Source organism: Ursus americanus, chromosome 12, assembly GCF_024610735.1.
Source record: "Ursus americanus isolate L20-20 chromosome 12, mUrsAme1.1.p, whole genome shotgun sequence".
In the NCBI taxonomy this organism is placed as follows: Eukaryota; Metazoa; Chordata; class Mammalia; order Carnivora; family Ursidae; genus Ursus; species Ursus americanus.
In genome coordinates this window covers 37,470,803-37,498,634 of record NC_142138.1, presented here as the reverse complement: position 1 = coordinate 37,498,634, position 27,832 = coordinate 37,470,803, and the positions used below count along the sequence as shown (strand labels likewise).

Genomic DNA, 27,832 nt, shown 5'->3' with positions numbered 1-27,832 from the left:
TGCACTGACCCGCAGCCACTTCAAACAAAGCTCTCCCGGGAGAGTGAGGAGAGAGGGACAGCGCGTTAATACCGCGCTCCGAGGTATGGCTCTGTAAGCCCCGTGGGTGCTCGCCCTCCTTTAGTGGGTGCCGTCTCCTCCTCCAGGCCGGCCACGCTCCTGGGGACCAGTCCGGGCAGGATGGCATCTGCAGGAGCGCCCCGGCGCACCGCTCGGCGCCTAGCCGGTGGGGGGCGCTCTCCCGTGGGAACTGCCGGACGCCTGGGGCAGGGCGGGGCAGGGCGGGGACGCGGCCCCTCCGCCCCCTCGGCGCCACCCCTCGCTCAGCCAAACTTTCCTCGGGCTCCGGGCTTGCCGCAGAGGCCGCTGGAGAGGAGGCGTGCCGCCGCCCGCCCGCCGTGTCCTCCTCCGCTCCCTGCGCCCGGCCGGACCCCGGCACCCGGTCGCCTCGTCGCGCTCGGCCCCGAGGGCATGCGGCAGCCGCAGGAGTCCCCGCTCCCGGGCTCGGCGGCGGGCGAACGTGAGCGGTGAGTGCGGGCGCCGGGCGCGGGGAGGGTTCCCGGAGCGGGGGCCGGCCGGGGCGCGCTTGGGGAGGCTGGGGCGCACCTCCGCCGGGCCGGGCCCGCGGCTCCTCAGGGTTGCCTGACGTCTAGCCGGGCGCCAAAGCCACTCCAAGCACCTGGGACAAGACTCTTTGGGGGGCGCATATGGCCCGCCCCCGCTGTTTTTTTTTTTTTTTTTTTTTTTTGGAGAAGGAGCCGGGATGCAAAATCGGCGTTGCCTCGTGCGTGCTGTGGGCTGGCGGGCAGGACGCCGAGGGCGCGGCGCAGGCTCCGCTCTGCTTTTGCACAGGTGCCTCTTTTCCAAGCTCGGCCTTGCAGCCGTCGATGGTGACCTGAGATGCTCCGGTGGAGCCCAGGGATGTCACATTTTTCCACCTCCAGTTACGCCCGGTACGTGGTGTGTCCGGGAAAAGCTGGAAGTCTGCAAGGCATAAAGATTCCGGAAATAGTTATTATTAACTAACTGGTAACACCGTGGGGCGTGGTGCTTTGTGAGTAAGCGAAGGTCCTAGCGATCCCCCCCACCAACGGCAGACAAAAGTGCTTTGTTCGGTAGCAGTGTTACTTTATTGCTTTCCCGCAGCAAGTTGCGACTACCCAAAATTGCTTAGAAGTTTCTCAACTTGTAATTTGAGTAGTGACGGCGACTATTGGAAACAATTTAGTCTTATTAAGGTAGTCATTAAAACGGCCCTCAAAAGCAATTTTCAACTGAGTAATTTCTACGAAATGCGTCCCCGTAATTTGTTATTGGCCTTGCAATGCATATTCCTCCTCACCCCTTTGCTGCCCAGAGTATTACCTGGTCTTGGAATGTTACTTTAGAAGTTAAGGGCCGCTTAGCACCTCACGGTTCCTACTTGTTTGGTTTTATAGGTTGGAGAATAAAGTAAATGGCAGTTACAGACAGATGATCCCTTCTTTACCAATAGGTTATCAGTCCATACACTGAATGACATTTCATTAATGCACGGACTTTTCTGTTGCCGAGGAGAGGAGTTAGATTTTCCAGGGAACTGTCTATCAGTAGTTGCTAACCCTGCTTCCCCTGAGACTTTGAATCCCATTTTGTGTGGTTTGGGTCCAGCGAATAGAATTTTCCTTTTTTTTCAACTGGAAGTCATACAGTTAGAAACATACAACCTTGGCTCTGTTAACATCATACTTGTCTAAACAAACTAGACCATTCTAAAAAGAGTAGCAAACAAATCCTGCCAGTGAGGTTTCTGTACTTGAGATAAGCTTCCAGAGTTGTCTCTTATGCCTTGAGACTGTGTGGACCTGGTATCATGTACTAGGACATGTTGCAGCTGGCCATTTAACCATCTGGACATAACTGATATTGTCACTAGGAAAGTAGATCATTTGGGCACATTTTTCTTATTTTCTTTGTTATCATTAGCATTCCAAACCTTTTAGCTTTGATTTAACTATAAATGACACATCCTCTTTCCTAAATCTGACAAATGTGTAAACCAACTACCAGCCTCTTTTTATCAGATCAGATCTATTTTAGGGATCTGGTTGTTGTACAGGATGTTTGATAGAACAGATTTGCATATGTTTTCTATAAATGAAGACTGAAATGAGAACAGTAAGACATGTGCTTCTTTTTTGTGTATGTTCCTCAGCCCATTTGAGAGTCTACAGCATGTTCATGCTTTCCCTCATTTTTCCAAAACACACACACTTAGGGGGACTAATGCACACACGGCATTGTAGCCAGGCAGCAACCAAGACACCCTCTCAAAGTCATACATACATACCCAAGGCGGGCTGCCTCTCCCCCAAGTTCTCCATTTTTTTGATGCGGGGCAGAAATGCACCATAACTTAAGTCCAACCTCTTATTTCTTTGGGCTGGGGCCAGGGGAATCGTTGTAACTCAAATGGAAATTACTGTAACTCAAATTACCTATTAGCCATTCTGTTTAGAGTTGCCTTAGTTCAGAATGCTTTCTGGCCTGTGATTATACCCAACAGAGTGGTTAAGTCTGATTGCAAGCCTCCAAATGGTAGAGCCCGGGCCCAAGGCCCTATTAATACGGTGTAAGGAACAGCGCGGAGTCAGGTCAGCCTTTGTTCCGGACCAGGCTTTGTGACCTTGGATACTTGCTTCACTTCTCCAAGCCTCAATTTCCTTGTCTGTAAAAATGAAGATTATATCCACCTCCCAAGATTCGAAGAGAAAGCACTTAGCAGAGTCTCTGATACACAGGAAGTACTCCTTAAATGCTGGTTGCCAGCGTTTCCTCCAAGAGAAATATTAAAATATTGATATTTCTGTAAGCAGCGTTGTGGCGAGGGTGTGAACGTAGATCCCCAAGGCGTAGGTGACTTAGAGGTGTCCACATACTTTCCTTGCTTGCTCTCCCCGGCTTCCTGGTCCTATTGCTCTTCCCTCCATCATTCGTCTTGCAGGTACGGAGCCTCCTCTTCGGCCTTGCCGGTCCTTTGTTCCTCATCCTGGATTCCGCATGGACGTGGAGGAGTCCCCCGGAACTTAGTCCCGCCGTGGTTGGGCGAGTTGGGGGTGAGGGGTGCAGCCCTGTCCGCAGAAGCCCTGAGACTGTGCTTTTACAATGCTGAGTTAGAGAGGCAGGCGGAGTATAGGGGTCTGGGTTCTAGTCCCAGTCCCACCTTTGTGAGTTCTTGTGACTTTGAATAAATCACTTGTTGTCCTTGAATTCATTTCCCCATTTATATAATGGGGATGATAATTCCTTTTCTACCTGTGTGCATGTATTGTTGGGTGCCATGGAGTCATCTGTGTGAAAGAGCTTTGCACCCAGTGAGGCCTCCATAAACGTTGTGGGGCACCCCAGGCAGGCTGCATGGGGGTGGTCGGGTCTCCGTGTGAGTGTTGGGTGTGCTAAGCTGCGGTCCCTCCACACCACTCTCTCCTGCCCTCTTGTGTTGAAGGGGACTTCAGGGAGGAAATCCTGCCAGACGTTGCAAAATTGCTATATGGGGAATACACGAGGAACAGAAGTTTCAGGACTGAGATGACCTAACACTGTGTGATCTAAGGTGCAGGGCCAAGTTCTGAAGAAACTGTAATTCCCTCGTGGAAACACCTGTACTGTCTGCTCCTCTCAGTGCTTGCTGGACAGAAACACAGCTGGCTGGCCAGCCAGTGAGTCAGAAGAGTGGTCATGCAACTGCTGGATATTGAGTTGGGCTGCCTGATGCCACCCTCGCTGGCCTGTGCCTTCTTGCTAACTTGGGTCTTTAAGGTTCACTCTGCAAAGCCCTAAACCAACTCAGTGCATTTCCATGCTGCAAACAATTAAGCTAATTATTTAATTGAGTCTGAAAGTTGTGTTGTTCTCTGCCCTGCCTGGTAAGCCAGGAGAATAGTGCCCAACAAGAGGAAGCTTCTGATTTCCTGGGTTGCCCCTACGTAGCCCTCTTCGCTCCCCAGGCTGATGTCCTTCTCCTTATTTCTCTTCTCTCTTCATCTGCTGACCCTGCCTTTGCAGTACCTGAGCCCTATCCTCCTGTCCTGTCTGCCACTTGCCTTGAACTTCTCCCTTGCCTTGACCGCTGACATCACCCAGCTCCCATGGACCTTGCCTCCCCTCCTCAGATGTGAATCATTCATACACCTTAGGCTGGGCCTGACTGGGTGTCACTCTGAAAAACAACCTGCCAGTACAGACAGCTCCACCCCTTCCTAAGGACGTTAGTCAGCCCCCCTACTTACTCATCAACTAGTCCTGCGTCTTGATTGTTCTCTGGGACATTAGGCTGGAGGTGCTGCCAGCCCTGGCCTTAACTTAGCCCCATGTAGATTCTGTGGTATCATCAGGGATGGCTTGGCTGGTGGCAGGGCTGGGTTGGAGGGCACTCTAGCTCCTCCATAAATGCCACCAGTTTGTCCAAAGGCCCTCCAAACAGACATGCAGTCTAACAGAAGCAGTATGCTTGCTTTGTGAATGAAGCTTTAAGATTTCCCTGGTCTCCCCTTACAGATAGGCTGCCCCAAGGCTCCTCCTCTAAAGAAATTCTGAAGCTGGGGGCACCTGGGTGGCTCAGTCAGTTAAGCGTCTGCCTTCGGCTCAGGTCGTGATCCCAGGGTCCTGGGATCGAGTCCTACATCGGGCTCCCTGCTCAGTGGGGACCCTGCTTCTCCCTCTCCCTCTGCCCCTCCTCCCCGCTCGTGCTCTATCTCAAATAAATAAAAATCTTTAAACAACAAAAAAAATTCTGGAGCTGCCCCCAGCTAGACTCAGACCATATAAGTCAAAGGTAAGCAGTGGAGTCAGTCCGAGGCATTCGTTCCCCAAGGAGAACTAAAGAAATCCAAAGTTAAGCTCTTGCGGGTAACTAGCTGTTGAAGACCAAAACAAGAGTTCAGATATAGAACTTACTGACTCATTTGCCTCCTGCCCTGGTTGATTTTTAATAGGTTAGTCCTTTGAATGGGGGCCCTTTCCCTGGACTAAACTGAAAATAAGTATGACCTTTTTTTTTGTATCCCCATGGCATTTGGATTAGTCAGGGTTCTCCAAAGAAACAGAACCAATAGGAGATATAGATAGATAGATAGATAGATAGATAGATATCTCTATATAAAGATATATGTGAGGATGCTTATTATAGGAATTGGCTTACAGGGTCACGGAGGCCAGGAAGTCTCATAATGTGCCATCTGTAAGCTGGAGAACCAGGAAAGCTGGTCATGTCTTTCAGTCTGAGTCTGAAGGCCTGAGAACCGGAAGCACTGATGTCCAAGGACAGAAGAAGATGTATGTCCCAGTTCAAGCAACAGGGCAAATTCGACCTTCTTCCACTTTTTTGTTCTAGTCAGGCTCTCAGTGGAAGATGACACCCACTCAGAGGGTGAGGGATGTTCTTTACTTAGTTTACCGGTTCAAATGCTAATCTCTTCCGGAAACACCCTCAGGGACACGCCAGAGAATTTGCTGGCTCTCTGTGCATCCCTTAACCCAGTCAGGTTGACACACACAATTAATCATTGTACCAGCAGTTCAGGAAATTGACGTTGGTGCAGCTCTCTACCATCCAGTCTATAGAACCCATTCCTAGTTCATCAGTCATTCCCCCAGGTGTCTTTTCCTGCTTTATCTAGCATCCGAGTTACCTTTATTTGTCATGTCTCTTCAGGAATAGTTCCTCCGACTTACTCTCTTCCCGAGCTCCTTGCAGCTGTTACAGGTCTCACACTCGGTAGGCGGATTCTCCGTCTGGGTCTAACAGGTGTTGCTTCAGAACCAGACTCAGGTCACGTGTCTTTGGTGGTCCTCTGCTCTTCTTGGCACATGGCATTAGAAGATGCACCATGTCAAACTGTCCTACCACTGGAATATAGGCCTTGAGCACCTGGTTGTGTTGGTGTCTGCAGATCCCCTCACCTTAAAATCACCATTTTTTCCCTTTGAAATTTGTTGGTGTTTGTGGGGAAGTACTCTGAGGTTATGTTAATAGCCTGTTCCTCCAATAACCTCCACCTGTCACCATTCATTGATGACTTCTGCCTGAATCAGCCACGTCTATGAAGTTTGCCACATGGCGATTCTTTATTTCCATCACTCCTTCTGTGTTTACTCATCGGCATTATACTCTAAGGGAGAACTAACTTTCTCCCTCGTGTGTTCATTCATTTCTATTAGGAAGTATTGATGGATTCCTTTTGTATCCAAAATGTTGAAATCTGTTACTGTTATTATTTATTTTGATGCTCAAATTGTCCTCATTTGGCCAGCGGAAGTCCCTCTAAGCTGGCTCCTGTGTCCTTTTGAGGTCCCCATTATTCATTGAGCATTTAAAAATTTTTTAATCTTATTTATTTGAGAGAGAGACAGAGAGCGCGCAGGAGCAGGGGGAGGAGCAGAGGGAGAGGGACAAGCGGACTTCCCGCTGAGCAGGAAGCCCAGTATGAGGTTCGATCCCAGGACCCTGAGATCATGACCTGAAGCGAAGGCAGGTGCTTAACCGATTGGGGCCACGCAGGTGTCCCTCATTGAACAACTAAAAATTTTCTGGCCACACAAGATATTTCAGGCTTGTGTTGACTTTCCTTCACCTAGTCAGTCTCCCTTTTGGTAAAGAATGATATTATAAAGATATGGAAGTTTGATGTGCCCATTGCTTCTGGAGTGTCATTGCTTTAGACCTCTCAGCGGACCGAGGTAGGAAATTATACACACACACACACGTATGTGTTCATAAACTTTTCTGCATTAGGCCATGTATTATAAAATCATGAATTCATAACAAATACCTCCAAGTCCAGTCCAACACCCAAGGATCTTTCTGTTCTCACCCCTTTATATCTTTGTACATATCGTCTCTGGCAGTAGGAAGCTTGTAGCCCATTGTCTTCAGTAATTTTACTTATATTCTTATTTTTACACTGTTCTGCACACGCTAGCCCATCTCCCAACCACGAAGGCCATCCTGCCTCCTCTGTGCCCGACTCTGACACTGCCTCTTGTCCTCAGCTGCCAGGCCTGCCCATCCAGGCCTCTCCCAGCTTCATCAGCAGCCGCAGGCTCCGTGGCTCCCCGACCACAGCCCAGGTCTCGGTGCATCTCCCTGCACTGCCTCTCATCATACTGCCTTCTCACTCCCGAGCTGACCCCTCAGTCCTGGGGTGGGAAGAAAAGAGAAGGCAGAGGAAGAGAAGGGAAGATAGGAATGGAAAGAAAGCAAAGACAGACATAACATATAAACATTTTTACAGCTTTTGATGCATCTTGCCCCGTGGCACTCTCCACAAGCTCTGTCACTTCACCTTCTCACCCCGTGGTCTGCGGATGCCATTCCCCCTGCACTCTTGCCAACACTGAGTTTCCGTCACCTGTTTACACATCAGTCTGATAGCACTTCACTTTTGTCTCTCTCATAGCTCACACCACAGCCACCTCGCAGCAGTATGACACTTTGATTTGTCATCTGACCCTTTAGGTCAGGCTTTCTCAAGCTTGGCACCACTGACATTTGGGGCTGTGTCATTCTCGGTGGTGGGGGTAGCATGTGTAGCAGCACCCCTGGCCTCCAGCCAGCAGATGCCAATAGCACCCCCGGCCGTGTCTAACACAAATGTGTGCAGCTATCGTGAGATGTCCTGGGGCAGGGTGTCTGGAGGATTGGCCTGGCTCGATCACCCACTGCTCTGGATTACGAGCTTCCGGAGGGCATTTTACATCTTTAAAGTGTTTGCACATCTCTATCTCTCCTGCATAGAATGAACACTGACGACATGTTAACCAGACAGGGATGAGAGGGACCCACGGCGGGATAGCATTCACCAGGACAGGACCAGTGGAACTCACCCATTATGTATTTGGAACTCGTCACGTATGCAAAGTCCATGAATATCCAGCAGAGGGAAAAGAAAAGGAATGTCGGCAAGGCTAGGTCATTACTAGTCTTTCTCAGTTAATATCCAGTCTAATTTCTTCAGTCAGGTCATTGAATTCTGTAGTCTAGTTCAACTGGTAGACTGTTGAGTTGATGGGGAAAGTAAAATGCTTTAGGAGAAGGCCTTTCGTAAGTCCTGTTGTTCAGTGCCCTAGAGGTAAACCCCAGTTGCTTGTTCTTCTGAACTTTCTCTGAAGCAGGCAAACTGTGACAGCATTGCTATTTTCTGTGATGTATTTAGAGTTTTATTCTGTCGTTTTCATTGGATTATATGAACTTTTTCCCAGAAACTTTTGTCAAAATTGCTAAGTAGAGATACGCTGACAAATTTTATTGACATTTAGCATAATCATATTATATTTCTTCTGGAATCAGTAAGTGCTTGCAAAAGGCATTGATGTCATTATGGAGAACAAATCTGCATATTTCATTTCTCGTGGGGGCATAGAATTAAGTACCGAAAAAGGATTCCAGTGGTCAGTGTGGCCCCAGAGCCCTGGGCCGGAAGGATCAGCGCTGGTGAGAGTGAACCAGGCTGTCCGCGTTTTAGTTTTCTTCTCTGTAACGTAGAGAATGCTACACTGCCCGTCTCACCGTGGGATCCAACGGGAAAAGAGATTGGAACTCACTTGGACCACTGTTCAGTGGTATGTCAAGGAATGTGTTTTGATGGATTATTCTAGGATTCAGACAGAGTGGCCTAGTACAAGCGTGGTAGTATAATTAGAATGTTTCAACCCAGCTGGCTAAACTCCTCTAACACATATTCATCTAAATGTTTTCAGTGGTAGTGCAAAACACCAGTTCATGACTCTGGACAGGGTCGTAGAGGAGAGAGAGCCTTGTCTTTGGAGTTGTTATGCTGGGGACCCACCTAGTCTGAGGGAGGGATTCCCTCTTCTGGTCTCCTTTTCCCAGAAACCTCTGTTAAGACGCCCCACTTCTCGGCCTATTGGGAACAAGCTTGCCTTGAAGTTTACTGGAATCTCCTGACTCCTCTGGACTTGGAGATGGGCTGAGGTCTTTACATTGGCTACTTTATTCATTTTGTCCTAATGACTCAATAACCCAACAAGTTAGAGCTTCTCTCCCTTTTACGGCAGACAAAATTAAAGCTCAAAGAGGGTAAGTAACTTTCCCAAGACCCTATTGATAATAACTGTAAAGGAACATCAGATTTAAATCCGCTGACAGTCTTAGGAAGAAGATACTGTCATTATCCCTGTTTTAAAGATGAGGACATTGAGGCACAGAGAGGGTAACTGGCTGGTAGCAAGGCTTCAGACGCAGGCACGCTCCTTTGCATGTGGATGCCCAGTTTCCCCAAGACCATTTGTGGAAGAGACTGTCTTTTCCCCACTGTGTATTCTTGGCACCCTTGAAGATCCGTTGACTGTATACGCATGGATTTGTTTCTGGGCTCTCTATTCGGTTCTGTTGGTCTCTATCTCTGTCTTTTTGCCAGTACCACATTGTTTTAATTACTGTAGCTTTGTAATATGTTTTGAAATCATGGAAATAGGTAGCCTCTGAATTTGTTCTTCTTTCTTAAGATTGCTTTGGCCGTTTGGGATCCTTTGTGTTCTATATGCATTTTAGGATTTTTTAAAAAAGTGCTATTGAGATTTTGATAGGGCTAGTTCTGAATCTTTAAATCACTTTGACTAGTATGGACATTTTGACAGAATTGAATCTTCCTACCCACTAACGTAGCATGTCTTTCCATTTATTTCTGTCTCTTTTAATTTCTTTCACTGATGTCTTATAGTTTTCAGTGTGTAAGTCTTTTGCCTCTTTGGTTAAGTTTATCTCTCGGTGTTTTACTCTTTTTGATGCTATTGTAAATGGGATTGTTTTCTTAACTTCCTGTTTGAATGGCTCATTGTCAGTGTATAGAAATGTAACTGGTTTTTGTATGTTTATTGTGTATCCTGCAACTTTACTGAATTCATTTATTAGGTTTTTTTGTGCAGCCTTTAAGGTTTTCTCTGTATAAGATCATGTCATCTGTGAACAGACACAATTTTACTCCTCCTTTTCCCATGTGGTTGCCTTTTCTATCTTTGTCTTGCCTAATTACCCTGGCTGGGACTTGCAGTCCTATGATGAATAGAAGTGGCCAGAGTGGGCAGCCTTGCCTTGTTCCTGATCCCCGGGGGAAACGCTCTTAGTTTCTGACTGCTGAGTCTGGTGTTGCTGTGGGAGCCATGCTCTGTGTTCTTCAACCACACCGCGTCGTCTCTGCTCTCTCTCCCTCCTCCACTCCCTTCCCCATTCCTGCCTCCCTGCTTTGTTCCAAGCAGCAGAAGAAGGAAGTGGCAGTGCCTTCAGCTTAGTCACTGTGGCCCTGGGCCCATTCTCAGGCAGGGAGAAATTCGTTCCTAGACTGTAGTTATTTTAGGGTAGCTATAGGATGGATGACTTTGTCATCACTCCTTGTTAAATGAAGGTGTCAGAGCATGAACAGTTAAACTTCTAGAATGCCAGTTGTATATTCCATTGACTTTTTAAAAGAAATTTTGAGTTACCTAACTTTCTTGGAAAGTACGGTCTGCCATTTATTACTTCCTCTGTGCTAAGCATCTTGCTAATGACTTTGTAAACAGTGCTTTAATTTAATCCTTCGGCAATCCCATACAGTCATTGTAGTTATGGTGCCATTTTTCTAGAGAAAGGGAAAGGCTCTGGCTGCATCGGCAGTGTGCCAGGGGGAGCCCTTGCTGAGTGTGACGAGCCTCGGTCTGACTCAGGTGCCGCTGATGCCAGCGCTTCTGCTCCTCGCCCCTGCTGGGCCTGCCCCGCCTGTGCCATGGCCTGCCGCGCTTGCCTCGAGAGGGTTTCGTTTACCAGACTCCACAGGTGGGGCCTTTTTCTCTCTAACCTCTGTTTTGTATGCCAGTGCTGAAATGTTCCTTTCTTTCTTTCTTCTGACTGGCCAACATCTGCTGTGTGATGGAGGAGTAGAAAGGAGAAAACGGCATAAAAATAAAACAAACTGCCATTCAGAAGAACAGGAGACCTGCGGCAGTCACAGGCGCCTGGAAATAGGAAGCCTGCTGGGCAGGAATTAGAACCTCTCTGCCCTGGCCGTGGAGTCATTCCGCGGCCGGCCCCTGCTTCTGCTCTCCAGGAGAAGCCTCGCGAGGACCCTGACCTTGACTTTGTTTCCTGTGACCTTCCCGTCCGTTCCCCTCTGCAGCCATATCTGAGATGGGTGTGGGAGTGGGTGTGCTCCTTGGGGGAGAGTGGACAGGGGCCTTTCCGGGCCCAGCTGTGGCCTCCATGGCAACATAATATCCTTAAGAAGTTCCTAGTCTTTCCGGTCTGTTTGCTTCTAGTCAGTCCCGCTCATCAGTCACCGCATTCACACTGTGTTCTGGACCAAGTTCTTAAGCTTGTCTGACTTCCCAGCTTCCGTGGTTGGCCCACCTCCGTCTTCTGTCTTCATCGATCTCTACCCCGAGGTCCTCCAGAATGTGGACTGGGGCAGGAAGGCGCACCTTTACTCTGGTCTTTCCTATAGGCCTGTCTTCTTTGCTCCCCTGCACCATCTTGAGAGGCCTTCAAGAAAGGCTGTGAGCGGTGATAGTACCTTCTGCCCTTTGGGGTCCAGAGCAGTTAACTTCTCTCATCTCCCAGTCTCCAGATGCTGTCTGTTCCTTTACACCGTTGCTTACAATCTTACCAACAGTTCTTGTCTGAGCTCATCTCTTTCTTGTAATGCTTTGCTAAGAGCTGCAAGGAAGGAGCAGCCAGCGCACATTCCCATTCTGTTTCCTTCCAGCGCCTTCACCGACAGCTACAGGCTTCTTGGGCAGAGTTCCCAAAGCACAGTGGCTTGAAGAAGACAGAAGTTTATTTCTCTCTCTTGCTCACAGTCCCGAGGTGAGTGGTTTGGGTTTGAAGGGTCCCTTTCATCTCATCTTTCCACCGTCCGCTAGGGCAGTGTTTCTCAAACTGTCTGTTCAGGGACTGGTTTTCTTTATTTCCAATACAGCAAAGACCAGTAGCTGTGGTTTATACACCACTGATCATGCACTTTGTCTTTCACAGTAATGTCCAAGTGCCATAAACATTTCTAGGTGCTTATTTGCAATTTCGGTACTTATCTCCTCATTGATAGAAACTTGTCAACGGACTACGTAGGATTGTGCAGCTCTCGGGCTTCGCCCTGGTCCGAATGCTGGATGCGGAATCACAGGCCCATCTATATTCCAACTTGCAGGAAAGTGAAGAGCGTGGAGGGGCACAGGGCTAACCTGGAAGTAGCGAACTGTTTATGTTCACATTCCGCTGCAGAAACTTAGTCCTGTGGCCAGCCTAGCTGCAAGGAGCCTGGGGAACGGAGTTCGTTACACTTGGAGAACAATTTAGCAGTCTGTGCCATAGAACATAAAGCTAAATACAGATACAAAAAAAAAATTATCACGAGAGAAGTGGCAGGGCAGTATACAGTTCTGGGCAAATGAGTAGCAGAATGAGTTCAGTGCCGTACCAGGCAGAGCAGGACTTCCGAGAAATGGAGTCAAAGGTCCTGCTAGTCCTTGTTTGCAGCCTGAGGGTCAGAGGCCTGGTGCGTGGTAAGGTTAACAAGGGGGAGTTCACTTGAGGAGAGGCTGAGAACCATTCTCTGGGGGAAGCCCAGCAAGGATAGACGCAGGTTTGGAGCTGAGTTCGAATCCCCAAGGGCATAGCCAAAGGGCCGGAGCAGGAGCCGATTGAGAGCCCGGAACATTATAGTAGTCAGGACCCGGTGGGGCATCGGGGAAAGGGGCTCTACAAGTCTACCCTGAGCCTAAGCCAAACACCCAGGAGAGAGAGAACATAAGGCCTGGCCAGTGCAAGTGGGACAAAGCCTGTCCCATTCCAAACCTCTCTGCCAGCAATGCTGTACTACAAACAAGGAGTGAGGCCTGGGGGGCGCCTGGGTGGCACAGCCATTAAGCGTCTGCCTTCGGCTCAGGGCGTGGTCCCGGCGTTACGGGATCGAGCCCCACATCAGGCTCTTCCACTATGAGCCTGCTTCTTCCTCTCCCACTCCCCCTGCTTGTGTTCCCTCTCTCACTGGCCGTTTCTATCTCTGTCAAATAAATAAATAAAATCTTTAAAAAAAAAAAAAAAAAGGAGTGAGGCCTCGGGTGCCTGGGTGGCACAGCGGTTAAGCGTCTGCCTTCAGCTCAGGGTGTGATCCCGGAGTTCTGGGATCGAGCCCCACGCCAGGCTCTTCCACTATGAGCCTGCTTCTTCCTCTCCCACTCCCCCTGCTTGTGTTCCCTCTCTCACTGGCTGTCTCTCTCTCTGTCGAATAAATAAATAAAATCTTTAAAAAAAAAAAAAAGGAGTGAGGCCTGAGACCACCATCACTCTAGCTCCCTACATTAAAAACCTGGTGTTTAAACCTGCAACTTAAAAAAAAAAAAAGATTTTATTTATTTATTTGACAGAGAGAGCACAAGCAGGGGGAGTGGCAGGCAGAGGGAGAAACAGGTTCCCTGCAAGCAAGGGGCGTGATGCAGGACTCAGTCCCGGGACTCTGGGGTCATCACCCGAGCTGAAGACAGACACTTAACTAACCGAGCCACCCAGGCATCCTGAAACCTGCAACTTTTTTTTTTTTTTTTTTTTTTTATTGTGGTCTCATTATCTCCAACAGCTGAAATGGGGGAAGTCGAGAGTTCCAACCTCCATATGTACTACCTTTAGGGTGACTTTCTTCTTGCTCATCTTGAGGGCAGTCTGAGAGCTTAGCATGAGAGAAGAGGGGGTGTGAGAAGTGTCAGGGCTTGAGATAGTTATTCAGGAGTTATCCACATAGAGGAAATAATTCAAGCAACCATAGTTCTGGTGGAAGAAAGTTTTAAGGGAAAAGAAGAGGAGGCCGTGAACAAGTCCAGGTGTGTGTACAGGGTGGGGCTGATGGGAGAGCAGGGGACAGAGATATTGAGGACAGTGGGAAAACACCAGCAAAGGATATAGTCCCAGAGGCTCAGGTGGGGAGTTTCAAGAAGGGAATAACTATTTGTCAACGTCCACAGTGAACCAAAGGAGAAGAGGGATGGAAAGAGAGGATTTGGGGAATTACTCAATAAAAGAGGAGCACATTTTTGTTTTGTGCTGATGACAAGCAAGTACTTGTTTGTGCTTCAAAGACCAGGGAGACAGGCTACCAGCTGTGCTTCCAACAGGTTTGGAAGTGATGTCAAGAGAAATAAATATGCGTTAAAGCATGTTGAATGCCATAGAAGAGGTGCCTGGTATTTTCCAGCCAAATTTCCTGAAAGAATAGCCTGCGCTTTCTTTTTACTCCTGGTTATTCAACATAATGTGGCCAAGTTTCCAAGTCCTCTGCTCGCTACGGCTAACTGAAGCTAACCAGCACGCGAACCAAACATTTATTGTGTATCCACTCCACGCCCCTCTGTTGGGCGTCAGGGGCACAAACGTAGGTAAGAAACTGTTCTAGCCCTTGCGAAGCTCACAGTCTGGTGGGAAAGGCTGCCCCTGGGGTAGGGTCACTCAGGGGAGTTCTCCCCAACAGTGGCTAAAACAGAGTCTGAATCTAGTGCATCAAGTCAGTCCAGGAAAATCAGGGTATACACGTCGGAGAGTTCCAGCTGTATAGATGTGTCTGAGTTCCAGAGTCAAGGGTGGCCTCTGATCCCCCCCAAGCATGTTTGTATTCGTGCTGGAGGGAGCAGGTGTAGGAGCAGAGGTGAAGAAGGCTGGGCTACGATGAAGCTGTTATGGGACAGGGACGAGCTTATTCCTGAGACCCCCCAGACCCCCCCCCCCACCCCGCCCAGTACTTTGAGCCTCCCTGCTTCTTGGCCTGTTCAGGGACTCCGTCAGGCTCATGTCCCCAGAGTCTAAAGATGGTCTGCCATCATAGCATCCCCAGTGATGCTGCAGGCTTCAGAGCTTCTGAGAGAGCAGCAGGGGTGCAGGGTTCCCCACTGCTGGCCCTGCCACGGGAGGCTGGATCGCTGGTGCCCACCAGCAGGGAGCCCTTGCGGGGTGTCTGCGTTGCTTTTGCCTCGAGTCAGGGGGCAGTGCCTCCTCGGCTCAGGTTGTCATTACCTTCCCCCTGCCCTCCTCACAGGCATTATAAGGAAAAGACTACTGAGTCCTTCGGCGTACCGTTGGGTTTCAAACCTGGCTAATCCTTAGGCCCATCTTAACACTTAAATCCGTGTCCTTTATTTCCATGGTGTCTAAGAACAGCAACACAGTTGGAGTTGGGACTGATCCTGGATGACACGGAAGGACATCCATGATACCAACTCCGGTGTGCGGGGATCTGGTGGAATCCAGTGTCGTCATCTGTATTTTATAGAACCCCTGTCACTGTGGGTAACTCACCTATTGATTAAATCACTGACTGTATGCAGAGAAATGTAGTAGGGTCCCAGTGCAGGTAAGGGGACACTGAGGGCGTCAAGAGAATTGTGATAATGGTCCATGCCCTCAGGAATGTGATTTATTCCTCCTTCCTTCTCTGGGAGTCGCTATATTCACAACCAAGAAATGTGAAGTGTAATAAATATTACTAAAAGATTTAAGAAAATCCACAACATATTAAAACCTTGAAAATAACACTTTCTGTTGTATTACAGTGTGCTGGAAAGGACATCTGTATTATCAGTGTTCCACCAGAAACACATGATACAAACTGGTCACGGGAGTGGGGGGACAGTAACTTGGTAACTGGGGGAGGGCAGAGTTCATGGAAGGCAACAAGAGAGCTGGAAAGAGCAAGGAGGCGTTAGCACCCCTCAACCTGAAAGCTAAGGGGAGGGGGGAGAGGAGACGGCCTATGTGGAGAGGTTGGCTGACCGGAGCTAAACAGGCCAATCCACAGCAACCCAGCGAGTGAGAGGGAGCAGGGAAAGTCAGTGTGTCAGCCTCGGCCTCCTGCCTCCTCCCGATGGCTTGCTGTCCCTCTCCTTGGCAGGAGCTGGAGTGCAAGGCCTGCTGATGCCGTCCTGCAGGGGAGGGAGCACATGGAGAATGGTGGAGAGGGGAGTCGGAGGGACCAGTGGATGACATCAGGCACGGCACTCAGATGCCCTTTATATACATTTCATGACCTGGCCACCTTGACCCAGACGCACTCTTTGACTAGGAGCGGGCACAGGGCGGAGAGGGCTGTGAGCCTCCCACTCTCATGATGAATGCTGCTTCCTGATCAAGGCCTAGAACTCCTGCCCGAGACCCTGTGACTTGTCTGTTTAGTGGAAGCCTTGATTACAACAACTGTTTCCTCTTAGAGCCACATGCTTTGAAAATATGATTTCCCTTTCTCTACAGAGTTTTAGGATTTAGTCAGGCCCTAACGTGGGCCGGTGTGGTCTCCAGAAGCCCAGAGGGGTCCCTGCAGATCACAGTCCACCCATCGCTGGTAACGGCAGGGGATTATTTGGAACAAACAGTGCAGAGCGAGAAGATCTTGAATACCCTCTACAGGACTGGAGGCAGGGGACAGGATCATGACATGGAATGAGCAAGGGAATGCAATGCCATGATTAGGTTAGGACAAGCAGTTTGGACCAAAATTTTGTCTGTTGTGGATTTTACATCTAAAGACACCTAATTTTCTTCTTGTGGAAGGTCTTTACAGGATCTTTGAAGTTTCCCAAAATATATTGTCACAGTGACAAAGTTGTTCGTACAAGGAGAGTATCTTTCTTCAGCTATAAATTTCGGCACTTTCCTCCTTCAAAGAGTAAAGCATGGGATTGCATCATGGTCTAAAGTTTATTTGCTATACAATAGAACACATGTAGTTATATTCTGTGTAAATATTAATTCTAAGCATTGTGATTAGCGTCTTTACAAAGTGTATCTGTCATCTTTCCAGCCTCATGAATCAGATGGCATGAAAATTGTATAATAGATGCAGCAAACACAAATATTTACCTTATATTCGGATGTGTTAAGTCAGGGCATCTGCTGATGGTATAAAACCTGTGTCTCCTTTGGTTTAGCTCTGTATGTTTTCTGGTTTGCTTTCCTGTTTAATCAAGATGTTTAAGACAGACTTCAGTCATCAGTGACATCTGGGGAACAATACGTTTGCTCGCAGTTGTTTATTAAACAAGGCCTAGGGTAGGAGCAGTGTGTATATACCGGGGCCTCTTCTAAATCCACCCACTCGATGGAGTGAGAGAAAGCTGTGGTCGAGCCCGCTCACATAGGGCGGGCGGCCCTCCCGCCCTGGGGCTCCTCCGCGCGCGGTGGCACCGTGGCCTGTTTATTCTGCGAAGCCGCAGCTGCCGTGCTCCCCCGCGGGTCACCGCCCCCAGCCCGAGGAGGACCGGAGGCACAGATGTTTGTCATTTCCCAAACGCACCCCGTGGGTGCCTGGCCCTCCTCTGTGTGGCGGCCGCCTGGGAACTTTACTCCCGGTAGAGTCTCGGGGTGCATCGTGGAGACAGAGGGTCCCCATCAGAGCACTTTTGTGTGCCTGACTTTATTCTTTCTTAAGAGACGGAGCGGCGCAATGTTAGCAAAGCTGAGTGTAGCTCTCTTGAGAGAAATGATCTAGGGTACGAAGATAGGGTATCAGGTTACTTAACAAGCACCCCTAAGTAAACACAGTAGCTTTACCCAATGATCACAGAGGCTCCAGCACTCTGGTATAGACAATCTCCATTTACATTGAACCCCAAACAAATTGCGTCTCTCTGTGTATTTTACCCTAACGGAGGATAGTGACCGTTTATGAAACATGCGAGCTCTGTTTATCTTAAAATTACTGAAGTATCGCGAAGTTCATAACATTCCCCCCCTTTTAAGTCTATTTTAGTATTTCTTTGTAGAACAGTTTTATATTTACAGAAAAATCGGGCAGTATAGAGTTTCCATGTTATACTTGAACTCACGCACACAGTTTCTATTATGTACGTCCTCATCAGTGCAGTACATTTGTTATAATTAGTGAACTGGTATGTGACGGTATGATTAGCTAAAGTCCATGTTTTATTCAGATTTTCCTAGTTTTGACCTAGTGTCCCTTTTCTGTTCTAGGATCCAGGACACACATCATATTTAGCTGTTATGTCTCCGTCGGTTCCTCTTAGCTGTGACAGTTTCTCAGATTCTCCTTGTTTTTCATGACCTTGACAGATTTGAGGAGTCCTGGTCAGGAATTTTTCAGAATGTCACCCAATTGGGAATTGTCTGAGGTTTTTCTCATGGTGAGACTGTGGTTGTGGGTTTGGGGAAGGAAGATCACAGAGTAGAGTGCCCTTCTTAACATCTATCAAGATTACAGATTGGCAACAAGACTTATTACCACTGTTGTTGTTGACCTTGATCACCTCACTAAAGTCATTTGTCAAGTTTCTCCACTGAAAAGTGACTCCCTACCTCCACCCCCTTCCCTTTTCCTATTGCCCTCTGGGAGAAATTATGTTCTCTTTTAGAGCAGACGTGTCTATATAATTTATTTGGAATTCTGCATGGGAGATTTATCTCCTCTTTCTCGTTTGTTATTTTATTCTGTCATTTCCTTACATCAGTACGCATTAAGGGTGTTAATTTTATACATCGGTTTATAGTCCAGTGCTATTTTATTTTGTTGCTCAAATTGTTCTAGCTTTGGCCATTGGGTCCCCCTCTCTTTTGAAGTTATGTTTAAAGAGGAGCCAGTTTCTGATGTCCCTGCACACAAGGGAGAGGTCTCTACTGTGGGACTGCCCTTCAGACCACCCTGTTCAAGGGCGGCAAACTCTGCTCCTCACACCTCTCAGCCAGCAGGGCCCAGGGCCAGGTCTGTGGAGGGAAATGGAAGAGTTGTGAGATCCAAATTAGAGAGTGCACCGAGAAGAAAGTAGTAATGCTCAGGTTGGGTAAACAGGGGCACGCAGGCATGCTTGCATGCATTTGATTTATTTCGTTCTACATTTAACAAGTGTTTACTGAGTGCCTACTATGTGCTGGACATTGTTTCAAGAACTCGGGATGCACCACGACGACACCGCATCCCTGACTTCCTAACCCCTGGGAACAGACGATAAGCCCAATAGACAGTTTCTATCTACTAGGTAGTGAGAAATGCTGCAGAGAAGAACCAAGCAGGACAGAGGGTGGAAACATAGCAGGGTGGTGTGAGGTGCTTTTTTAGGGAATGGCAGAGGAGGGATCTCTGTGCGGTGACATTTGAGCAGGAATAGGTGGGGAGATAAGCCTGTGTCTATCTGGGGGAAGAGGCTTCTGGGCAGAGAGAATAGCAAGCCTAAGAGGCTTTGAAACTAATGGCTAAAATGAACCTCAGGGATCGTTATGTGGATTTAAATCTCCCATGCTATCCTGATTTTGCCATTAACATGAATTATTGAAAGGAATTCAGTGAGCAGATGTGATTGCGTATGCAGGCGTAGTCTCTTTTCTGGCCGTGGGCACGCCAGCCGACCTAACCTCTAACTGCCATCTGGCTGGCGTTTCCAGAGAGGAGAGGACTGTTCTACCTTTGCAGGCCCTCGGAGAAGAAAATATGCACGGCACCCGCTGACCTCGTTCAGGATGCGGCCCGTTCCATCCTAGGAGGCCGAGGGGAGCATTGTTGAAAGCCAGCTGAAAGGCCAGCAGCACCCTGTCCTGTAAGATGAAGCTAGAAATAAAAGCTGCTTGAGTGGTTTTCAAATGTCTTAATTTTCATAATTGTTTCCACATTATGGGCTGGCTGAACGTTTTTTCAGAGAATCAAGTCTGGGAGAGTCTAAATGAGAGCTTTGCTCATGAAGTTTTCATTTGGGTTCCACATATAGACTTTCTAAACCATCATTTTATGAAGTCTTAAATTACTGAAGTTTGAAGTTGTGGTGATAGCTCCAAAGTTTAACATCTTTTGTTTTTGGGTCACAACTAGCCAAATCCTCTAAACCTTTGGTATAAAAAAAAAAAAAAAAAGAAGAAGAAGAAAAGAAAGGGAAAAAAAAAAGCCAGTTTGGGATTTGGAGATTAAAGTTTAGTAACATTAATCTTGAAATTGACCATATTGTGGGCCTACTTACCATAAAATTTGAAAACATATTTTCAGAAAAGTGCCTCTTCTGTGCTTCTCGGGGCTATTAGAAGAAAACAAAGAAACCCTAGGGGCACCTGGGTGGCTCATTCGGTTAAGCATCAGACTCTTGGTTTCAGCTTAAGCCCCTGGAGTCTGGCTCGGTGCTCAGCGGGGAGTCTGCTTGAGATTCTCTCTCTCTCTCTTCCTCTCTCTGCCCCTCCCCATCTCATGTCTGTGTGCGCACTCTCTCTCTCAAATAAGTAAACCTTAAAAAAAAAGAAACCCTAAAGGCTATTTATAATGCCCCCATTTTTTTTTATAGAGCAAGACAGTCTTTGAATGTGTTTTGATTGGCTTATTCTATTTTGGTGATTCTATAGTTATTGTAAGTATGACTATAGTTCTTGGTCCGTCTGGTGTTTCTTTTGCCCATGGAGAGAAAGTGTTATGTTGTCCATAAGCACTCGGGCCTGGGAGCACAGCCTCCCCAACAGAATCCAGGGTCTTCTCTTACTGGTTGTAGGACTGTCAGGAAGGGCACTTCAGTTTCCTCATCTGCGAAGTGGGTACGATAATAGCATCTACATCACTGTTGGGAGGATTAAATGAGGTGATCCACCAGGCACAAAGCAATCATGCAAATACTGGCAATTAAGAATCGTAATAACGAAGTGGAGATGGTAACCAACCCAAGAGCACGGTTAAGTGAAGCTGTTCTCTAACTGACCTATTTAGTGGGTGATGTGTAAGTCAGCAAAGATGTTTAATTGGACTTGTCATTTTAGTGGGGGAAAAGGTGGTGTAGGATGGAGAACCATTCATCCCTTCCACAAATGCTGATGCTACGGATGTGATCTTTTTTTTTTTTTTTTAAGAATTTATTTATTTGTAAGAGAGTGAGAGTGAGAGAGAACATAAGCGGGGTAAGGGGCAGGGGGAGAAGCAGACTCCCCGCTGGCCAGGGAGCCCGATGCGGGGCTCGATTCTGGGACTCCAGGATCATGACCTGAGCCGAAGGCAGATGCTTCACTGACTGAGCCACCCAGGCGCCCCTATGGACGGACATGATCTTAAGAGTCGTGGTCCCTGCTGTACTCAAGCAGAACAGTCTAGCAGTGGGGATGGGCATAAAAACAAAAGAAAACACATAACAAATGATAGGTGCTCTGGTGAAGACAACAGGCCTCTAGGGATACTTTGGGTTGGTTGGAGAAGGTGTCTCTGTGGAGGAGATGTTAAAGCTGGGATCACAGAATCATATTTTAAGGTTTGAGAGGGTTCAAGAGGCGATACATTGATCGTTTGTTAGAAACCCCCTAAAGTTTTGGTAATTTCCAGCTAAGAAAATATGATGATGTGTCATTAGTATGTCCTGGGGACTGTCAACAAGCTTGGCAGCATATGGCAGGGAAGGAAAAAAATCAAAAGCACGAATTCATAGAACTGCCAGTTATTCATTTTTGGAGCTCTGGGGTGATTGCATTAGGAAATGTTTTACAGGACAGTTGGGGAAAGTGATGTCCTGAATTTGATTATGGTTGTCAATGTGTAAGGTTTTACAGCTACATGAAATTTTAAGTAGAAAACCATTTTATTTTCATTATCACTGAAAAACTCTAAAGTGTGCTGTGCTGGTGAGAGTGGTAATAATGAACATAGTGAATCCTTGAGGCTTTTCCTTTGAACATTAATTTTGATTTTTTTGGAGCTGTATTTGTCAAAGAAAGGTAGAATACATTAAGTAGGATGCGTGCTCCAAAGACAGAATTTTAAACTAGCATTTAAAACTCTATTTATTTATTACAGAAAATGTGGAACAGAGAAAAAACTGGAAATAATTGTTTTAAATGATTCCCAATTCCACCATCCTTAAATGAAGTATTTACACTTTTAAGATTTTTTCCTTATTTTTTTCTATATTTTTAAGACATTCAAGAAATATGTGTGTGTATATGGTTGTGTGTATATAAAATATGTATGTAAATGCATACATACATATATAATTATAATTAAAATAATGACATGTGCTTTTTCTCATATTACCACAACTTCATGGTAATGATTTTCAGTGGCTGTACAATATTCCAGCCTGTGGAATGTTTTTCACAGGTTTCCAATGTGAATGAACTTTATTTGCTCTCATCGTCTGTTTCTCCCAAAAGTAGGATTTGAGGCTTCGAGATAGGGAGCTGCTTGGTGGGAGCTCTGGTTAATTATGTTTTCTTCTGTGCCTTTTCAACTTTGGAAGACAAAACCGCATCTCAGTCTCAGGATGATTTTTTGTTAAAATATGTCTAAGAATGTGCCATTTGGGTTTTGATGGGGGGAAAGTTGAATTGGAAGATTTTTCAAGTAAAAATTATTGACGTTTTAGGATATCATATAATTGCATTTCACCGAATTGTGAACTAAAACTAAAATGTTAAGACCTCTTCAAAAGGAAACTAGGAAAATTTTGAGTTTTTTGGTAGTATCTTCATACCAACATCTTTCTGACATATTAATTGATATTGCTGATGAGTTAGTCAAGGACAACATAACTTTTAAATTAGAAATGTGTTTCTCTTAGCTCTCCAGAGCATATAGCAAAATAAAATACACGAAATATTTTTTATTAGTGAAAGGACACATAATAGTTGCACCATGAAAATTTCTCTTGGATTATTTGTCTTGAATTTCTGTATACTTCCAACACTATTGAAAGCTGAATATTCTCCTTGAATATTTAAATTGAATTTCACTAGATTAGTGTCTTCTGTTCAATTCTCATATGCTGCTGGTGGGATTAGAAATATATGATCTGTCTTAAGGCAGTTTGACAATCAGTATCAGAAATCTTTAAATACATTTCTATTCTTTACTTCAGCAACTTGAGATGTATGCATTAATCCTAAGCAAATAATTGGCCGAGTATGTGAGATTAATGCACAAGAACACAGCCTTGCTTATGGGGCTAAATATTAGAGGCAACTGAAATATCCAACATCTAGGGATTAGTTAAGTAGAGTGTGTTATGATCATATACTGAAACATCACGAAGCTATTAAAATTAAATATCTATATTTTTAATTTGGGGAAATGACCACAGTACAGCATAGGTCAGTTGGCCTATTGTCTGGAGTTAACTGCTATTGGCAGTTAAACATTGGTGAATATCTGCCAAAGAGAGTAATTTTTGTTTTGTCATTACAATCAGGTCCCCTTCCTTGTAATTGAAAGGCTCTAGAGTCATTTGTCTCTTAAGATCACTCCCAGTTTGTTTATTATAAGCTTATAAAATGATATTTTACCTTCCATTTGCTGTGGCAGAGAAGTATGTATCTAATTCATTTAAAAGTATCATTACACTATTAAAATAGAAATTAAAAAGAACACTAAGATATATTTGTATTTTGGGCTACTTCAAATATCTGATCTGCTTATCCTGATTCTGGATATGGTATTGGACTGCAGAATTTATGAGAACCTTAAAAGCTGGGGATTTCTATTATGCTTTTGCTATTAGACACTTCATTCCCACCAGTGGACTGCTCAGTGCCTGGGCCTGCTGGATCTCTGGTTCTCCAGTGAATACATTGCAGCCTCGTTCCTTGAAAGGGAGCCCATGGTCATTCTCACTCTAAATTTCCTGGCTTTCAACTCCAGTCTCCTTTGATTGGACCCTTCAGAGCTGTGGCTAGACCACTGTGAGGTAGAACACCTGGTTTTTCCACCAAGCATAGATGGAGAGGCATCCTTAGAGCCCCTCCCAACCACTCTTTGGCCAGAATCCCTTAGTTTTGGTGTCTAAGAGATCTTGTCCTGAGATGAACATCTTCTGTCTGCCTGATACCCCAGTTTGGGGTCTGCTTTCAGACATGTGTCCCGAGGGCTTGCCCTCACTTGGCAGGTATGTTCTCACATTCTTCGACATCTGCCCAAACTCCAGAGCTCAGTCTTGTCCATGGAGCCCTGCTCTTCCACCACCTGCTGTGTTGAAAGCCCAGAGAAGGAGCCTGACTTAAAGTGATTGAGTTGGAAAATCCAGTAAGCACATTCACCACCGGTACAATTTGGTTTAGGACAATAAGGAAAAAGTGAACAAAAAAGGAAGGAGGAGTATTGAGAACACAGTCTTCAGCCCTGTATCACATGCTTAATAAGTGAGCATTGTCATTATAGCTTGAAACCAAAAGATGGCGGAAGGAGGGTCAGGAGTGGAATCAGAAGTGGTAGAAAATTGATCTCTTGGGGAATCCATTTGGTCATGTGAAGAGTAACTCAACACTCAGTTATCTTGGTGACAGTGTGCCTGGCATTACCAACTTGCCCTTGTCTAATGAACAGAACCCATAAATAACAAATGAGCTGGAAACCACCAGGAGAAAGCATTATTGGGCTGTGCTGTAGTTATTACTGATGCAGAGTGGAGGACTCAGAATATTTGCTCTGTTGCCAATCCGTGATCGCTCAGTCAAGTCAGCCAACCCTCTGGCAAATACCTGTCATGAGGCAGCTGGGGCAGGTGGGTCTTGGGATTATAATGGTGACTAAGAGAGACACAGACCCTCCCTCACTGAGCGTGCACCTAGCCTGGGAAACAGACAACAAACAATTATTAATGCAAGATAAGTGCTATAATAAGAGGTCAGGGGCTGGAGTCCTGCAGCAAGAGACATTTACATTGGGATCTGAAGGACTAACAGACGCTGGCCAGAACAGGGGCTCAGCAGTGGCAATTGGTGGTTTAGTGATTGAATTGCAAGAGGAGTGATGTTTGTTTCTCCTTTGAATTTCTTTCTAGGATGTTCAGTCCTTCTCCACAATGAATGAGTGTTACTATGATAAGCGGATGGACTTTTTTTACAATAGGAGCAACACAGACACTGCCGATGAGTGGACAGGAACGAAGCTTGTGATTGTTTTGTGTGTTGGAACATTTTTCTGCCTGTTTATTTTTTTTTCGAATTCTCTAGTCATCGCAGCAGTGATCAAAAACAGAAAGTTTCATTTCCCCTTCTACTACCTGTTGGCTAACCTAGCTGCTGCGGATTTCTTTGCTGGAATTGCCTATGTATTCCTGATGTTTAACACTGGCCCCGTTTCAAAAACTTTGACTGTCAACCGCTGGTTTCTCCGCCAGGGGCTCCTGGACACTAGCTTGACCGCCTCTCTGACCAATTTGCTGGTTATTGCCGTGGAGAGACACATGTCAATCATGAGGATGCGGACCCACAGCAACCTGACCAAAAAGAGGGTGACGCTGCTCATTTTGTTTATCTGGGCCATCGCCATCTTTATGGGGGCGGTCCCCACGCTGGGCTGGAATTGCCTCTGTGACATCTCCGCCTGCTCTTCCCTGGCCCCCATTTACAGCAGGAGTTACCTCATTTTCTGGACTGTGTCCAACCTCGTGGCCTTCTTCATCATGGTCGTGGTGTATCTGCGCATCTACATGTATGTCAAGAGGAAAACCAATGTTTTGTCTCCGCATACAAGTGGGTCCATCAGCCGCCGGAGGACACCCATGAAGCTGATGAAGACGGTGATGACTGTCTTAGGTAAGGAGACCAAGTGAGCCGTTATTCCCATCCATTCAGCAGATCTTTATTGAGCACCTAGAGTCGGCAAGCTGTTTACTAGGTGGGAATGCAGGAGTGAACAAGAACAGTCGTAAATCCCCAGGCTGCTTGGAGCTTATACTGTAGCAGGGAAGACGACATAAGTATTCTAACAGGGATAACAAAATAATTTTATAATACATTTTAATATAACACTTACCAAATAAGATAAGGAGGCCAAGCAGGTCTAGTTGCAATTCTAGCTTCAGATAGAAGATGACTTTTGAGCAGATGGGAAGGTGGTGAGGAAGCAAGCCCTGTGTGTCTGGGGAAGGGCACCAGCAGGAGATGCAGGAAGCGTAGGAGCCCGGAACAGCAAGGAGGCCAGTGTGGCTGGAGTAGAGCAAGCCAGGAGAGTGGGAAGATACATGGTTGGAGGGTTAATGGGAGGTGCTGGGGCCACTCAGATCATGGAGGTCTGTGTAGTTATCGTAAGACGAGAAGCCATGGGAAGGTTTTGAACAAGGGAGTAAAGTGATTGGACCTACATTTTGATGGTATCTCTTTGGTTGCCATTTTGTGAGGAACAAGGGCAAAGGCAAGAAAATTGCTTAAGAGGGTATTTCAGTACTCAGAGTGGTGATAGTGACTGGGACCAGAGGGCAGCTGGGAGGTAGTGCTGTGTGGTTGGATTCTGGATGTTTTCTTAAAGGTAGGTGATAGGATTTGCTGACGAGTAAGTATGAAGCAAGGTGAGAGGAGGAAGGAGAGTGGGGAGTATCATTCACCGAGATGGGGAGGCTGAAGAGGTTTGTGGGGAAGATCAGGAGTTTGGTTCTGGACAAACTAATTTTAGAATTGTATTCAACATCCAAGTGAGTTATTGAATCAGGAGTTCAGGAATTAAGTCAGAACTGGAGATTCACAGAGTCATTGGGGGAAGAAATGGTATTTTAAACCTCCAGGCTAAAAAAGCTCACGGTGGTAAGGTGAATGTGGATAGTGAACGTGGAGAAGAGGACCAAAGAACAAACCTTGGGGCATTCCAGTGTGAGGAGGGTGGGAAGGCAAGGAACAACCAGCAAAAGAGCAATCCAGGGAGTAGCTGGAAAACCCCGGGGGAATATGGTGGCTTAGGAGCTGCCAGAAGAGAGCCATCAAGGAAAGGGAGTATCAGCAATGTTAATACTCTTGGGAGGTGGAGTTCAATGAGGTCTTACATGGCTTAGCTTAGCAAACAAGTAGTTTTTGGGTGACTTTGAGGAGATCTCATTTGGTACAACCAAGAGCCTGATCAGAACAAAATGAAGAAAGGGAGGAGAGGCCTTAGGATAGCACGTTGGAACAGCTCTGAGGACTTTTGCTTTGCACTGCCAGCCCTGTCCCCAGAAGACATATTTCATGCAAAAAAATTTCCCTTTGGTTTATTTTCTCTCTGGTACGCTGCCCCCCAATTCCAGTCTGGGTTACAGGTGGAATTGGTGCTGCGTGGGTTCACAGGCCTTGTCTTCTATGTTAGAGAGGCCATTTCTTACCTTGTGCGATGGCTACAGCAGTGGGGACTATTCCTGAGTGAGGTCCCAGAGCATGTTCCTGTCAAGTCCTGATGTGAAGGAATTCTTGGGCAGCAATTCATATTAGAGGATGCAGGGAATATGTGGTGTGGGATGGGAGCTATCAGGATATCTCTAGGTCCTGAAATTGCCAGTAAGATATGGAAGTCAGAAGACACACTGTGATTGTTAAAATGATTTCAAACTGAGGATTTATTTTAGTTAACAAATATTTGTATAGTCCTTACTATGTGTCAGGCATTGTCCTAAGTGTTTTGTAGATAATAATCTCTTCTACCCTCATGCCAATCTTGCGATGTAGGTGGTACCATTACCCTCATTGCCCAGATGAAGAAACTGAGCAGAGCAGCCTGCCCAGGGCCACTCAGTGATGAATGCATAGGGGCGCCAACACTCACTCTGCCATTGGCCTTTGGAGCCCACATGTTTAACACCCTACTCTGCAACCAGTTTTAATTTATTTGAACTTTTACTGGTTTCCCTGGTTTCCTCTTTGTCCCATCTTCTGCTTTGACCATGTCATTCTTCATTTAGCCCCTTGAGAAGAATGTAGGCTAAGAGCGAGAAAAGGAAAGGGAGGGTATCAGATTAATCAGTTTTTCCATCCTTGAACTAGACAGGATATTGATGTTTTTGGCAAAGAGTAACTCACATTCAGTATTTATTGGTATTGTCCATGAATTTGCTCTTTTCCCTTCTTGACTTGCAAGCATCATTGTTTGGCTGTTTTGAAACATTACCTTCCTGATTAAAGAGAAAA

At 46.4% G+C, this 27,832-nt stretch overlaps 1 protein-coding gene across 2 annotated transcripts in view; it reads left to right on the top strand.

Annotated features, from left to right (window-relative positions):
- Positions 1–362: 362 nt before the first annotated feature.
- LPAR3 (lysophosphatidic acid receptor 3) overlaps positions 363–27,832 on the top strand; it is a 74,832-nt gene continuing 47,362 nt past the window's right edge. For both annotated transcript variants that reach the window (XR_015726277.1, XM_045801895.2), the window contains exons 1-2: positions 363–527; positions 24,742–25,498. Coding sequence is in view for 1 of the 2 variants with exons in the window: in XM_045801895.2 (XP_045657851.1) it covers positions 24,763–25,498 (736 nt within the window). In the remaining variant the exon portion in view is untranslated. The remainder of the gene's footprint in view (positions 528–24,741; positions 25,499–27,832) is intronic.